This window comes from Atractosteus spatula, chromosome 8 (assembly GCF_055471065.1).
Source record: "Atractosteus spatula isolate fAtrSpa1 chromosome 8, fAtrSpa1.hap1, whole genome shotgun sequence".
NCBI lineage: Eukaryota > Metazoa > Chordata > Actinopteri > Semionotiformes > Lepisosteidae > Atractosteus > Atractosteus spatula.
Window position 1 is genome coordinate 59,735,100 of NC_142713.1, and position 15,628 is coordinate 59,750,727.

The 15,628-nt window shown below is 46.7% G+C and overlaps 1 protein-coding gene across 1 annotated transcript in view; it reads left to right on the forward strand.

Moving 5' to 3' along the window:
* The window catches only part of tmtc1 (transmembrane O-mannosyltransferase targeting cadherins 1), a 135,799-nt gene that overhangs the window by 57,326 nt on the left and 62,845 nt on the right, over positions 1–15,628 (forward strand). Inside the window, exon 7 of the mRNA XM_088923605.1 lies at positions 4,367–4,556. Within this exon, the coding sequence (XP_088779731.1) occupies positions 4,367–4,556 (190 nt within the window). The remainder of the gene's footprint in view (positions 1–4,366; positions 4,557–15,628) is intronic.

Sequence of the window (15,628 nt, forward strand, 5' to 3'; positions counted from 1 at the left end):
CATTTGAATCTGTACCAGGAGCTTGATAAAGGGCAATCAGACGGAGGCAATCCAACTCTTCCCAAACAGTTATCTTGCTGCCTCAGGCTTGTATCTTTACTATGCATACAACCTTTTTAGAATTGACATGTCTTAGATGTAAGAGGAGTTCTGGAACACAAGACAGCCTGTATCATCATTCTTCTGCAGTATGCTCGTGTTAAAGCCTTCGGAAACTGTGGGAATTATTGGTCATTGATTAAGTATGTAAATCTCCAGTAATTGGAACACATCCACTTGTGTCTGAATATTGTGCTAAACGATATTTTTTTGAAAGGTGCTGCATATGGCATGTAGTGCTTGTTAATTATAAAGGGAATGTGGATCACCTCTGCTTTGCTCTGCATAAAAAGGGAGAGATACAGTACATCATGACTTTCTGCATTTGAGTCCTGCTGAGTTTATTCTGAAAAGGAAGCAGGATGACTCTGAAACCAACAGCCCCTTCGTGAGTCTAACGGGCTTTTTCAGTCCCTTCACAGCACCTGTGAAATGAAGTGTACACTAGAGAGTCGAAGACATGCGACAAGGCTGATAGTGCTGTAAGATCTGCAGGAAAAGGTCTTGTACTCCACACCAGAGTGTGCGGCTCGTCCTCTTACAGTGCACTGCGTTCCAGGGGCTGGAGCAGTGTCGGAGAACCCTGACATTTCTACTGCAGCAGCTGCTATTCCCTAGATCCACGTTTTCCATTGTTTCCTGCCGGCATGCAGACGCGATGCTGTTCCTCTCCCAAGGGAATGTGAAAATGCATTCTTTGTCAGCTGCTTTTTTTAACCTCGTCTCCATCTGTTTGATGTTCACAGTCTCTGCACCGCTGTGACATGTGATTGATCTGCTCGTCTTGGGCGTAGGCGTTGCTGTGTTATCTATCCAAATATTAATAACTACTGTTTGTGAAAGGCAACGCGAAGAGAGAGCGTTCTCTCTGCTCAGATTTACGTTAAAAAGTGCTTCCTTGTTGACAGAGACAAAGTGTGGTGTGATTTATTAGTGTATATCACACACATCCTGCAGTAGTAATGTTCTGATGTTCTCCTGACTGCAGCAGGGGGTGTAAATAGACATCTCTGTGGATTCAGGCACTGGGTTGCCACAACTACTCAGCATTGCGACAGGGCACTGTAAGTGTCATGATGAGCTTCTGAAGTGGTCTCGGAGCAAACTATAGACACTTTGAACTGCTACACTGAGGTCCATGAAATGATCATTTCATGACCCGTACTGTAACAACCCCTGTCCCAACGTCCCAAGGTAAAAACAAGAGACCTCAGGGATGTGTACAGCCCTGCCCTAACCTTGCAAGTTTATTGTACAACTGTCTGTCTGTCACTTTGTATTAAATATAGGAGCACGGTGTCAGATGTGAGTATTCAGTTATGGTGTATGTGTTACACAGGTGTGACGGACTGTAAATAAGATTGGAAAACATCCTGTGTGCGAACGAATGTTAGATGTTGATACTAAAATAAAGCGGTTTACCAGTTTCTGTAAGAGGTGGTCAAGTGAGCTTACTGATACAGGTCATCCCAGGGTGACTGTCTCAGAAGATCATTTTTCCTATACTGACATGGCAAAAAGGACTAAACGTTTTCAACTGTGAACTGAAAGGACTACAGTCGGATCTGATTAAAGTTAGAGATACGAGATTCAAAATCCTCAAAAGCATTGAGAAAAACAAACGAGTGAAGTTTTGAGACGAGTGAAATTTGAACCAGTGGGTACAAGTGGAAATTATTAAAATATTAAAAAAACTGGGAACAGGAGGCACTACTTTACCCAAAGGGTGGTGGGAGTGTGGAACAAGCCATGCTGAAGCTGATACCCTGCCCGCTTTCATGAAATGACTGGATATTATCCTCGTATCAATGACCTTCTGGAAACCAAACGTGCTAGATGAGTCAAATGGCTACTCCTCATCTGTAACCATTGTTCAATTCTTATGAGGTGCTGCTGACTTCATACTTTTGCAGTGGGACACATGTGGTCATAAAGGTTTGGAAAATCTAAAACCAACTCATCTTGCAGGTCTTTTTATTTTTATAGTGTTCCATTTAGTTTAACAGCAGCGTAAGAACTGAGGTATGTCCCCAGCACACACAAACCAAAAACATCTGCTTCAGGGGTCAGAGCGAGGCAACGTTGCCCCTGGGCCATCCCACTGGAGTGCCGAGATCTGCGCATGAGGAGAGCAGCCAAGCGAAACTCGGTGCACACTGCACGGCTGTCTCGTCATTGATTCGTTTGACGAGCTTCAGAAGTCCGGGCATGCTTCAGAGCTGAGGCACGGGAGTTGTGTCAGCAAAATAAGCAGCTCTTCCTTCCTCTGTGATTCTAGATGTTCTGCAAAAATGGAAAGCTACAAAAATAACAATGGCTTATTATTAATGACTTGAGATGTTAAACTCATTTACCTATTGAGTGCGCCCACTGACATTCTTCTGTCATAATTAGTTAAAGAGTTTTTCATACATACATCACCTCCTCACTGCCTGACACCCTAGACCCACTGCAGAGGTTTGGCATGCCGTCATATATACAGGCCAGCTTCTACAGGTGCACTATTGAGAGCATCCTGACTGGTTGCATCGGCATGGGAACTGCTCCGCCCGGAATTGCAAAGTACTGCAGAGTGTGGTGAAGTCAGCACAGCTCATTACCGGCTGTGAGCTACTGTACCAAACATCAAGGATATCTACTCAGCTAGATGTCTGAAGAAGGCCAGGTCCATTCTCAAGGACCCCAGTCATCCCAGTCACAAAATGTTTTCCCTCCTACCGTCCGGTAAACGGTACCAAAGCATTCAGTCCAGGTCCAACAGACTACGGAACAGCTTCTTCCTCCAGGCAGTAAGACTGCTAAATAGCCACCTGTAATGGCTACATGCACACAGTTTTCACTGTATTCAGCATAACCGCACTACTTGTATATATTGCATACACCCTGGATACATAGCAGCTCTACTCATATTGAGTTTTATTCAATTTCTATTACATCTATAATTATATAACCTTATTTTCATAATCTCAATTTTGTGATTTTTGTGTTTTTGTGATTTTTGTGAGCTCGCGGAAAAGACATTTCATTGCCAGCAACTACTGCTGCTGCACGCTGTAGTGTTGTGCATTTGATATATAAACTTTGATTTGATTTCAATGGAATTTGATGTTGGCTGAGGGAGTGAACAGTCCTAATTTAAAGCCTGGAAATGCTGAGTGTGCTGTATGTGTCAGTCTCACTGCAGACAATCAGTTTTCAAGTGACAACTACCCCTTGCAGAAATAAGACTGTAACGCATATTGCTGAGGTTGTGCGGGCCGGCTTACCAGCGCGGTGACGTCACCGCCCTTCCCCGTGAATAGCAGGGACCGCAGGCGTCGGGCTGGCGGGAGATTTCCCTTCAGCTCAACTGGCTGGGTCCCTGTTGAGTGACGCCGGAGGCCCGGGTTCGAGTCCCCCGCGGTGGGGGGCCGACCCGAGGCGGCAGCGGCGAGGGCGCATACCCACGTGAACCTGAGAGTGCTGCAATACATTGAAATGAACAGCCGGCACTCGTCCAGCTCGCTGTGTGTGAAAGTTTTATTTCCCCCAAGCTTTAATGTGCTGGGATGTTCTAGTACATTATTTATGTGCGGACAGGCGTGTATCATTTACTTAGTACTGTAAAGGTACAAGAGATTCAGTTCTGTATTGAGAGATCTTTTTTTCCCCAAAAGAGTTCTTCTGCCACTTCTGATTTTAAAGGGAAAATGTCAGGTGAATCCGCTTGGCTTAGGGAGAGCATTTAAATATGAGAACAGGAGCTACTTCTTTTCAGGAAGGGTTGGAGAAGTGTGTAACAGGCCATGCAGATACGTTTTTGAAGCCGGTTCCCTAGGTTCTTTCACAAAACAGCTGTCTGAGATTCTCAGGTCAATTGACTGCTACCTACCAAACAGCTTAGCTGGGCTGAAGGGTCTCCCTGTGACGTTTCTTATGATAGGGAGGTATTTGCTTTGCTTGTTAAAATTGGCACGAACTGGTAAGGTCAAGTTGCAGTTGTTAAGTTGTGTTATTGCTTTAACACCGCAATCCATAACATTTTTGTCTTGATTAGCTTAACACATGCAAACCTCTAATTATTTATTTGAGATTTTGCTGGTCTGGCTTAGACAGAGTCAGGTTATTGGGGCAGAATCAAGAGCACAAGTGTGAGTATCCGTGTTGCTCTGCGCAGGTCTGTTTCCCAGCTGCAGCGTCCCCCCTGCGATGGGTCTGGGGTCCCCAGTGCTGCGGAAGGCCAGACCCGCAGTGCAGTGTGCTGACTGGCTCTCTTCCTCGTCCCCAGGCTCCTCACGTACAGCTACCTCCTGGCCTTCAACGCCTGGCTGCTCCTGGCGCCCATCGTCCTGTGCTACGACTGGCAGGTGGGCAGCATTCCCCTGCTGGAGTCGGTGTGGGACATCCGCAATGCCGCCACCTGCCTCTTCGGAGTGGCCATGGTCTGCCTGTGCCTGCACTGCCTGGCATCATTGCAGGTAATCCTGCTCACCTGGGGACCCAGCCCAGCCACAAGTGCAGGCTCTCTCTCTCTGTGTCTCTCTGTGTGTCTGTTGGTCTCTGTCTCTCTGTTGTCAATTTGTCGACCCTTATTGACATGACTGAGGCCAAAGCCTTTACAATCACCTCAACCTTTACAGCAGAAACATATAGATAAACATTTTCAGACACCACAGGAGAAATGGTATTATTTTACACGATCAGTCGCTGTGAAAGCAGATTACGTACTGGGCTGCCAGCTCAATTGAGTTTCCTCCCCTTGTATGGTTAGAGGCAGTTTACAAGTGCTGTTTCTACTGTATGTGTTTCTGTCACATCTGCAGTGGTGTGCTTGAAGATACAAACCTTTATCAGATTCCTCTACCAGCCAAACTCTGTTCTTGTAATATAGGGAGTTGTAGTTAGAATAAGATCACTTTATTGGCCATAAACAATTTCTTGCATTAGGAATTTGTCTTTTTTCGCAAACCCCAGCTTGCTCTCCATGAGACACACAGACAGGGAGAGAAGCTTGGGGTCAGAGCACAGGCTCAGCCATTTATACGGCGCCCCTGGAGAAGCTGGGGTTAAGGGCCTTGCTCAGGGGCCCAACGGAGTAGGATTCCTCTGCCGGCCGCGGGATACGAACCGGCAACCTTCCAGACACAGGCGCTGATCCTGAGCCACAGAGCCACCGCTCCGCCCCAGTGGTGCTTGAACATCATTGAATACTTTGAATACTCGAATATCATCACATAGTGAAGCTCCTCGATATACTGCAATCTACTGTCTGATCATTTTGTCCCACGTATTTTAATTTCTTTTCTGATTGGTTTTATAACAGGTTTAAGGTGGATCAGTGTCTGTGGGTCCCATGCAGCCCTCCCCCATGATATTCTTGCAGCTGCTGCTCAGCCTTTTAGTCTATAGTGGTGAAGTGGTCAGGGCTCTGGACTGACCAGTCCTTCCTGCAGGTAGCCTTCCTGTAACTGGAAGGTTGGTGCTGTTCTGTTTCACCTCCTCAGGGGTTGGTGCAATAAACAGTCCTTCTGTATAAATGTAAGTTCCTTTGGAGTGTCGATCTAGTAAATCACAGTGATAATAATCTGAAAATATGCACTAATGATCATTAAGGCATTGCTGCAATTAGTTTCAGAATGCTAACTCCATGTCCATTGAATGGAGGGCAGATTTGTTCTTGCCCTGTTTTTACTTATAATCAGTGTCCAGCTATTTTCAGGCATGAGGACTGGTGCTCAAAGGCTAACACTTGCATTCCCACTATTAGCTAAAGATGCGGTTAGTCATCAGAGTTGTAGGCGACCTTGGAGTTAGCAACAGCCTCTTTAATGTGCAGTAGCTCACAAAACGGAGCCTGCTGTACTTCAAAGCAGGTTAGTTTGATTGACCTGATAATTCATGACATGAGAGACTGTTGAAAAATGGCAGTCTTTGAGGTTATTGCAACTAGTCTAGTTTTCATATTTTCCATTTTTGGCTCTATACCCCCTTCAGAGTGTACTTTGATATTCAAGGCAGCAAATGTCTCTGTGGGAGTAAGGGACTTGAATAAATTAGTTTTTCAGAAGACTGAATCCAGTGACTAATTGTGAAGCCAAGGGCAATGTATTTAAAACAGAAATTATTAATGGCTCTGATGCTCCCTGTTTAAACTCTGACCATGTATATAGGGTGTCGTGTTTACAGTCTAGTCCTCTATAATTTTTTAGCATATGTCAGTTCTTGATGTAATCTTAAAATCAGACTGGACACAATCTCAAATTTCTCAGAACTGACACCTGAGATTGCAGGAAATGTTGTACTTTCTAAAGGTTATTGGTGTAATCTTTTACAAGACTAACTTTGGAAAGATATTTGCTGTACTGGGGCCATAAGAAGTGGCTGTAGCATTTTGAGCCGAGACTTTAAAGAGTGTTAGACTCCAGTATTTGTTGATCGCTAACTATTAATGCTGTTGACAGTTCATTTAACATAGCTCATTCTAAAGAAGTCATCTAAAAAATATGAGCAAGAAGATGCAGAACATATGAGCTGATACAGAACATAAGGAGAGGAGTCGTGTAGAAACTTGAACACGAGCAGAGGGATTTTAAAATGTTTCAGCTGACGTTTCTTTCCTCACTGACATCTACTTTGGGACTTCAGCTTTGCCAACACATGGAAAAGACGCTTCATCGCAAAGCAAAGCAACAGAATAGCTTTAGAGTATTAGGGTTTTGATGGGGTGTAGGAAATTTGTATTATTGGTGGAGTTCTTATTTTAGATAATGGTCTATTTTCAGGCCTGTTTTCATTTGAGGGGGGCAGGTTTTGAATTCGTGCTGTGATAGCTTTCTTGGCAGGGTACTTCAGTACTTTTTGCTAATATTTATTACAAATGAAAGCAAACATTTTTTAACATTGATAGTCCTTCCCTCTTATGCAGTGTTACACTAAAGAACAAAGTACTAACAAGAAAAACTCTACAGTGGAATAGAAAACGCCAATAGTCCTTCAGTGTACACAGATATGATTTATGGTTCACAGACGCTGTGCCGCGTCGTATGTCTTGAAATATGCAATGAACAGCAAATTAAAGAGGGCGATTATTGGGGCACATGACAGAACCCTTTCCCTTAGGGTCTGTTCTGCTGGCGTCTCTGTGACATATTATTTCAGTATGGATGCACTTACCAATAACAGCTGGGCCATTTTTCATGAGTGCTGTTCAGGCTAATGTCGTGGATTATGAATGTGCTGGGCCCAGGTCTCAAATACAACTCAACCAACGTTCTTTAGGTTTATGGGAATTTTATGCATGAGCCAAGTAAGCCCATTTGTTCTGACCGTTATTTTGTTTTAATCAGCGGTTTCCACAAGGAATGCCGGGGATTTCCTCATGTCCTAGTTTCAGCCTGCTTTATCTGGAGCATTCCGAAACAAATCTAAAACCCATCAGCGAAACAAAAAAGAAACGACAGCTATTTATTAAAGCCTGAGCGTTCGGAAACAAATCTAAAACCCATACTGTACGTGAAACAAAAATACAGGCCAGCTATTTCTGAGAGCCTGGGGAGGGACTGACTCCGTTAAAGGCAAAGGAGACCCCTGTAATTAAGCACACTCTTCCCTCCCTCAAGGCTGCAGTCCAGCAGGGCTTTTAGCTCTCTTTAAACAGCTGGTTGAGGAGTATTAAATCGACCCAGCCCAGCTAGTGATTAGTTCCAACTAGCTCTGCAGTCAGGAGCTCAGTGGGAAGGAGAGCTGTGGTCCTCTGAGGGAGTTGGTGTGGAGTTGGTCAAGCCGCAGGACAGTAACCAAGGGCTCCATTGGGAATGGAGGAGATATTATCCCTTGTCCACAATTTCTGCTTAGTAGCAAAAGAGCGTGTTTACTGCCAGGACTCTTCCTGAGCTGCAACCATGGCCCTCTCCCTGGGATAACAGCCTCTCTCTCTCTCACTGAGGACCAGCAGCCTCTCTCTCTCTCTCACTGAGGACCTGCAGCCTCTCTCTCTCTCTCACTGAGGACCAGCAGCCTCTCTCTCTCACTGAGGACCTGCAGCCTCTCTCTCTCTCTCACTGAGGACCTGCAGCCTCTCTCTCTCTCACTGAGGACCTGCAGCCTCTCTCTCTCTCTCACTGAGGACCAGCAGCCTCTCTCTCTCACTGAGGACCAGCAGCCTCTCTCTCTCTCACTGAGGACCAGCAGCCTCTCTCTCTCTCTCACTGAGGACCTGCAGCCTCTCTCTCTCTCACTGAGGACCTGCAGCCTCTCTCTCTCTCTCACTGAGGACCTGCAGCCTCTCTCTCAATTTCAATTCAATTCAAGGTGCTTTATTAGCATGACCGATGGGTACAATCAGTGTTGCCAAAGCAAATGAAAGTAATGATATTTACATGAAACAAAACAAAAATAGAAGTAAAATAAAATCTACAGACATATTACAGACATTTACAACAAAGACATATTATAAAATATTGACATATTCTGTAGGCGGCTGGAGCATTATTGGGAGACAGACTCACTGTTCCTCAGGCTGTGACAGGAGATCACATACTGGGCTGCCAGTTCAACTGAGTTCCCTCCTCTCTCTCCCAGTAGGATTGGGACCCGTTGTGATTCTGGCAGGTGTGGGAACTCTGGGATTAGATTTCTGAATTTAGGGAAGAATGTTTCTCTAATCCCAGAGTATCTGTCACAGTGCAGTAGGAAGTGCACCTCTGTCTCTATTTCTCCCCGCTGGCAGTGGGAGCACAGCCTGTCCTCTCTGGGCAGCCAGGTCTGCCTGTGTCGCCCAGTTTCTATGGCCAGGTTGTGGTCACTGAGCCTGTACTTCGTCAGGGTCTGTTTCTGTTTGTTATTTTTTATTTTGGTCAAATATTCAGCTAGTGTGTATTGTCTGTTTAAGGTTCTGTAACATTCCAGTTTATGTTGTGTTTGTGTGTGTGTGTCCCAGTGTGTGAGATATTGCTGTTTGATCTGTGCTGTGATGTGGTTGAGTCTGGGTTGTGGTGCTCTAGCAGTGCTGTCCTGGGGCTGGTTAGTGTCGGTGTGGCTCAGGTCGGTGAGCCTCAGGACCAGCTGGCTCAGGGGGCTCTGTTTTGGGCTCAGCTCTTGGCTCAGCAGGGCTTTGTGGCGGTAGGAATTTTGGTCACTGTTTTTTAGGTGTAGCCAATACTTGAATATTCTTTTCTGTATGTTTATCAATAGTGGGTACTGGCCTAATTCGGCCCTGCACCCGTTGTTAGGAGTTTTTCTCTGCACACGGAGGATGTTTCTACAGATCTCCATGTGCAGAGTTTCTATGGGGTGTTTGTCCCATTGGGTGTACTCCTGGTCTGTGAGGGGACCCCACACTTCACTGCCGTATAGGGCAATGAGTTGGATTACACTTTCAAATATTTGGAGCCAGATTCTTGTTGGTGGGTTGATGTTGAAAAGCCTCCTTCTTATTGCGTTGAAAGCCCCGAGTGCCTTCTCCCTCAGTGCCTTCACTGCCAGGTCAAAACTCCCGGAAGAGCTGATGGTGAGACCGAGATATGTGTAGCTGGATGTGTGCTCCAATGTGTTGTTGTTCAGTGTGAATTTGTACCTGTTTCCCTGAGGTCTGGCTTTCTTCTGGAAAACCATAACTCTGGTCTTGTCCAGATTGACTGTCAGTGCCCAGGTCTGACAGTATTGCTCCAGCAGTGCCAGGTTCTGCTGCAGCCCCTGTTCTGTGGGCGACAGCAGGACCAGGTCATCTGCGTAGAGCAGGAACTTGATTTCTGTGTCGTGTAGTGTGAGACCAGGAGCTGCAGACTGCTCCAACATTCCTGCTAATTCATTGATATAGATATTGAACAGTGTTGGGCTCAGGCTGCAGCCCTGTCTCACCCCGCGGCCTTGGGTGAAGAATTTAGTCCTTTTGTTTCCAATTTTCACTGCACATTTGTTCTCTGAATACATTGATTTAATTATGTCGTACACTTTGCCCCCTATGCCACTTTGGAGTAGTTTATAAAACAATCTCTCATGCCAAATCGAGTCAAATGCTTTTTTGAAATCGACAAAGCAGGCAAAAATTTTTCCTTTGTGTTTTTGGTGGACGTGTTTGTCTATCAGTGTGTGTAGGGTGTAAATGTGATCAGATGTGCGGTGATTTGGCAAGAAGCCAATCTGACTTTTACTCAGGACATTGTGTTCGGTAAGGAAGGCCAGTATTCGTGTATTTAGGATACTGCAGAATACCTTCCCCAGGTTACTGTTCACACAGATGCCCCGGTAGTTGTTGGGATCTAGTTTATCTCCACTCTTATAGATGGGCGTGATCAGTCCTTGGTTCCAGGCCTCGGGGAAACATCCAGCTGTCATCCTCTCTCTCTCTCTCTCTCTCACTGAGGACCTGCAGCCTCTCTCTCTCTCTCACTGAGGACCTGCAGCCTCTCTCTCTCTCTCACTGAGGACCTGCAGCCTCTCTCTCTCTCTCACTGAGGACCTGCAGCCTCTCTCTCTCTCTCACTGAGGACCAGCAGCCTCTCTCTCTCTCTCACTGAGGACCAGCAGCCTCTCTCTCTCACTGAGGACCTGCAGCCTCTCTCTCTCTCACTGAGGACCAGCAGCCTCTCTCTCTCTCTCACTGAGGACCAGCAGCCTCTCTCTCTCTCTCACTGAGGACCTGCAGCCTCTCTCTCTCTCACTGAGGACCAGCAGCCTCTCTCTCTCTCTCACTGAGGACCAGCAGCCTCTCTCTCTCTCTCACTGAGGACCAGCAGCCTCTCTCTCTCTCTCACTGAGGACCAGCAGCCTCTCTCTCTCTCTCACTGAGGACCTGCAGCCTCTCTCTCTCTCTCTCTCTCTCTCTCAATTCAATGCAATTCAATTCAAGGTGCTTTATTAGCATGACCGATGGGTACAATCAGTGTTGCCAAAGCAAATGAAAGTAATGATATTTACATGAAACAAAACAAAAATAGAAGTAAAATAAAATCTACAGACATATTACAGACATTTACAACAAAGACATATTATACAATATTGACATATTCTGTAGGCGGCTGGAGCATTATTGGGAGACAGACTCACTGTTCCTCAGGCTGTGACAGGAGATCACATACTGGGCTGCCAGTTCAACTGAGTTCCCTCCTCCCTCTCCCAGTAGGATTGGGACCCGTTGTGATTCTGGCAGGTGTGGGAACTCTGGGATTAGATTTCTGAATTTAGGGAAGAATGTTTCTCTAATCCCAGAGTATCTGTCACAGTGCAGTAGGAAGTGCACCTCTGTCTCTATTTCTCCCCGCTGGCAGTGGGAGCACAGCCTGTCCTCTCTGGACAGCCAGGTCTGCCTGTGTCGCCCAGTTTCTATGGCCAGGTTGTGGTCACTGAGCCTGTACTTCGTCAGGGTCTGTTTCTGTTTGTTATTTTTTATTTTGGTCAAATATTCAGCTAGTGTGTATTGTCTGTTTAAGGTTCTGTAACATTCCAGTTTATGTTGTGTCTGTGTGTGTGTGTCCCAGTGTGTGAGATATTGCTGTTTGATCTGTGCTGTGATGTGGTTGAGTCTGGGTTGTGGTGCTCTAGCAGTGCTGTCCTGAGGCTGGTTAGTGTCGGTGTGGCTCAGGTCGGTGAGCCTCAGGACCAGCTGGCTCAGGGGGCTCTGTTTTGGGCTCAGCTCTTGGCTCAGCAGGGCTTTGTGGTGGTAGGAATTTTGGTCACTGTTTTTTAGGTGTAGCCAATACTTGAATATTCTTTTCTGTATGTTTATCAATAGTGGGTACTGGCCTAATTCGGCCCTGCACCCGTTGTTAGGAGTTCTTCTCTGCACACGGAGGATGTTTCTACAGATCTCCATGTGCAGAGTTTCTGTGGGGTGTTTGTCCCATTGGGTGTAATCCTGGTCTGTGAGGGGACCCCACACTTCACTGCCGTATAGGGCAATGGGTTGGATTACACTTTCAAGTATTTGGAGCCAGATTCTTGTTGGTGGGTTGATGTTGAAGAGCCTCTTTCTTATTGCGTAGAAAGCCCTGAGTGCCTTCTCCCTCAGTGCCTTCACTGCCAGGTCAAAACTCCCGGAAGAGCTGATGGTGAGACCGAGATATGTGTAGCTGGATGTGTGCTCCAATGTGTTGTTGTTCAGTGTGAATTTGTACCTGTTTCCCTGAGGTCTGGCTTTCTTCTGGAAAACCATAACTCTGGTCTTGTCCAGATTGACTGTCAGTGCCCAGGTCTGACAGTACTGCTCCAGCAGTGCCAGGTTCTGCTGCAGCCCCTGTTCTGTGGGCGACAGCAGGACCAGGTCATCTGCGTAGAGCAGGAACTTGATTTCTGTGTCGTGTAGTGTGAGACCAGGAGCTGCAGACTGCTCCAACATTCCTGCTAATTCATTGATATAGATATTGAACAGTGTTGGGCTCAGGCTGCAGCCCTGTCTCACCCCGCGGCCTTGGGTGAAGAATTTAGTCCTTTTGTTTCCAATTTTCACTGCACATTTGCTCTCTGAATACATTGATTTAATTATGTCGTACACTTTGCCCCCTATGCCGCTTTGGAGTAGTTTATAAAACAATCTCTCATGCCAAATCGAGTCAAATGCTTTTTTGAAATCGACAAAGCAGGCAAAAATTTTTCCTTTGTGTTTTTGGTGGACGTGTTTGTCTATCAGTGTGTGCAGGGTGTAAATGTGATCAGATGTGCGGTGATCTGGCAAGAAGCCAATCTGACTTTTACTCAGGACATTGTGTTCGGTAAGGAAGGCCAGTATTCGTGTATTCAGGATACTGCAGAATACCTTCCCCAGGTTACTGTTCACACAGATGCCCCGGTAGTTGCTGGGATCGAGTTTATCTCCACTCTTATAGATGGGCGTGATCAGTCCTTGGTTCCAGGCCTCGGGGAAACATCCAGCTGTCATGATGAGATTGAGGAGTTTGAGCAGGGCTTGTTGCAACTTTGGGCTACTGTGTCTCAGCATCTCATTTATGACACCATCATGGCCACAGGCTTTGCGTGGTCTGAGGGCCTGGAGTTTGTCCAGTAGCTCCTGCTCAGTGATTGGGGAGTCTAAGGGGTTTTGGTTGTCTTTGATAGCCAATTCCAAAATTTTGAGTTTTTCATAAATGGTGTTTTGGTCTGATTGATTTGTATTTGGGAGCTTTTCATACAGATTTTCAAAGTATGTTTGCCAGATTGTTCCATTTTGGATGGCCAATTCTTCTGGTTTTGATTTGTTTAAGTTGTTCCACTTCTCCCAGAAACAGTTCTGATTTAGTGACTCCTCAATTTCTGCAAGTTGTTTGTCTATGTATGTGTTTCTTTTCTTTTTCAGCGTGTGTTTGTAAAGTTTTACCATGTCACAGTACCTGAGTCGCAGATCTGTGTTGTGTGGTTGTCTGTGTTTTTCATTTGAGACTTTTCGTAGTGCATTTCTGATGTTTTTGCACTCCGTATCAAACCACTTTTCTTTTGCTTTTTTTTTTTGGTAGTTTTTTGATTTAGTTGTTTTTAGCTTAGATTTTGATGCTAGTTTGTGGAATAGGTGATTTAGTTTTTGTGTGGCCAAGTTGATGCCTAATTTGTTGGTTTGATACGGAGTGTTTAGGAATGTGTCCATCAGTGTCTGAATTTCGTCATCGCCCAGTGCAGTTTGGTATCTGTCGAGGCTGTCTGTGTCCCATCTGTACGCCTGGTTGAGGTCATACAGCTGGCTGGGCTGTGTCAGTGTGTCTCTGTACTGGTGTGCTCTCTTCATGTAGAGTGTGATCTGGCTGTGGTCGGAGAGGGGAGTTTGTGGCCTGACAGTGAAGGCACTGATACAGGAGGGGTCCAGGTCGGTGATGGCGTAGTCCACCACACTGCTACCCAGAGCTGAGCTGTAGGTGAACCTGCCTAGAGAGTCCCCTCTAGTCCTGCCGTTGACGATGTACAGGCCCAGCCCTTGACAGAGCTGCAGCAGCTCGCGCCCGGTGCTGTTGACCGTAGTGTCATGGCTGCACCTGTGTGAGGTGACCGGTGTGTGGTACAGAGGGGATTGTCCGAATATGTGAGTGTTTCCCTGTGTGCTGGTGAAGTCTGCCAGTGTGCCTGTTCGTGCGTTGAGGTCACCATAGAGCAGCACGTTTCCCTGGCCCTGGAAGTGACCGATCTCCGTGTGGAGACTGGGGAGAATTCCCTCACTGTAGTAGGGGGATTCTGAGGGCGGGATGTAGACAGCACACAGGAAAACCTCGTTTTCTGTACAGATGGTATTTCTTTTGATTTTAAGCCAAACTCGTGACTCTTCTTTCTTTACTAATTGTATGGAGTGACTGAGCTCCGCTCTGTACCACACAATGATCCCCCCAGAGTCTCTGCCCCGGGTGATTTGGGGTTTTTTGACAGAGGGCACCATGATCTCCTTGTAGCCTGGGGGACAGTGGGTAGCCAAGTCTCCCCGACACCATGTCTCCTGTAGGATCATGATGTCTGTCTCCTTTACATCCTTGATAAATTCAGGATCAGTGCTCTTCAGCCCAAATGCTGACGAGCCCAGACCCTGAATGTTCCACATACTTATCTTTAGAGATCTCATTGTTATCGCTTGAATTATCTTTGCAAGTTGTTATTGTTTTCTGGAACTGTATCAAATTTGTGTTGGACATTTACATCATCGACAGAAACAAGTATTGTGCTGGGTTTTTGTCTGTCGCTGTGGGTGGTGGAAGTTCAGCTCATAAGCCGGGTGCAGATGAGGTTCAGGAGCTGCCGGATTTCTCCCAGCTCCAAACCGCTCGGGACTGCTGGTCTGGCCAGGGCTGCGGCGTAGCTGTGCAGGAGGGGCTCGGTCCGGCTCTGTAGTTGTGCTGGGTGGGGAGGGGTTGTGGTTCTGGTCCGGTTCAGCTGCTGGTCTGGGTGAGGGGCATGGGGTGGGGCGCTGGTTCTGGTCCTGTTAGGTCGTTGGTCTGGGTTGGAGGGCTGTAGGGTGGTGCTGGTTCTGTTCTTTGTGGGTTGAGCTGGTCTGGGTTGGCTCTCTCTCTCTCTCTCTCTCTCTCTCTCACTGAGGACCTGCAGCCTCTCTCTCTCTCACTGAGGACCAGAAGCCTCTTTATGTGGGGGGCCGAGCGGCTTCTCTCTCCCAGCTCGAGCCCGTCTCGTGCCAGCCTGTGTTGTGGGAGGAAGGAGGCTGCCCGCGGTGGGCAGGTGCCAGGGGTACAGGGGTGGTGCTGCTCAGGCCCCATGAGGGGCAGGTATCCTCTGCGCCTGCTGCTGGAAAGCGCCTTCGCTGGCGTGGCAGGAATGCGGGACCTGTGAAATAAGGATCAATGAGTGGGGTCTTTGGAATATATCCGCCCTTCCGTGAACGAGGTAATATGAGCATCGCAGCCAGTTTCATCCCCTAGCAAGTCCGCTCAGAGCAGAGCTCATGCAGCCCACAAGCAAATAAAAGACCGCACTTTAAATACCAGGTGTGATGAAAAGAAAAAATTCTGTGATAAATTCAGCTTCACGGATGTCTAGAAGATTACTGGAGGAAAATTACCTCACAGTATCACTTACAAGCTGCCCCAGCTCAAGAAAAAACGCCAACGTGTAATTTCCTCTTGAGGAGGTC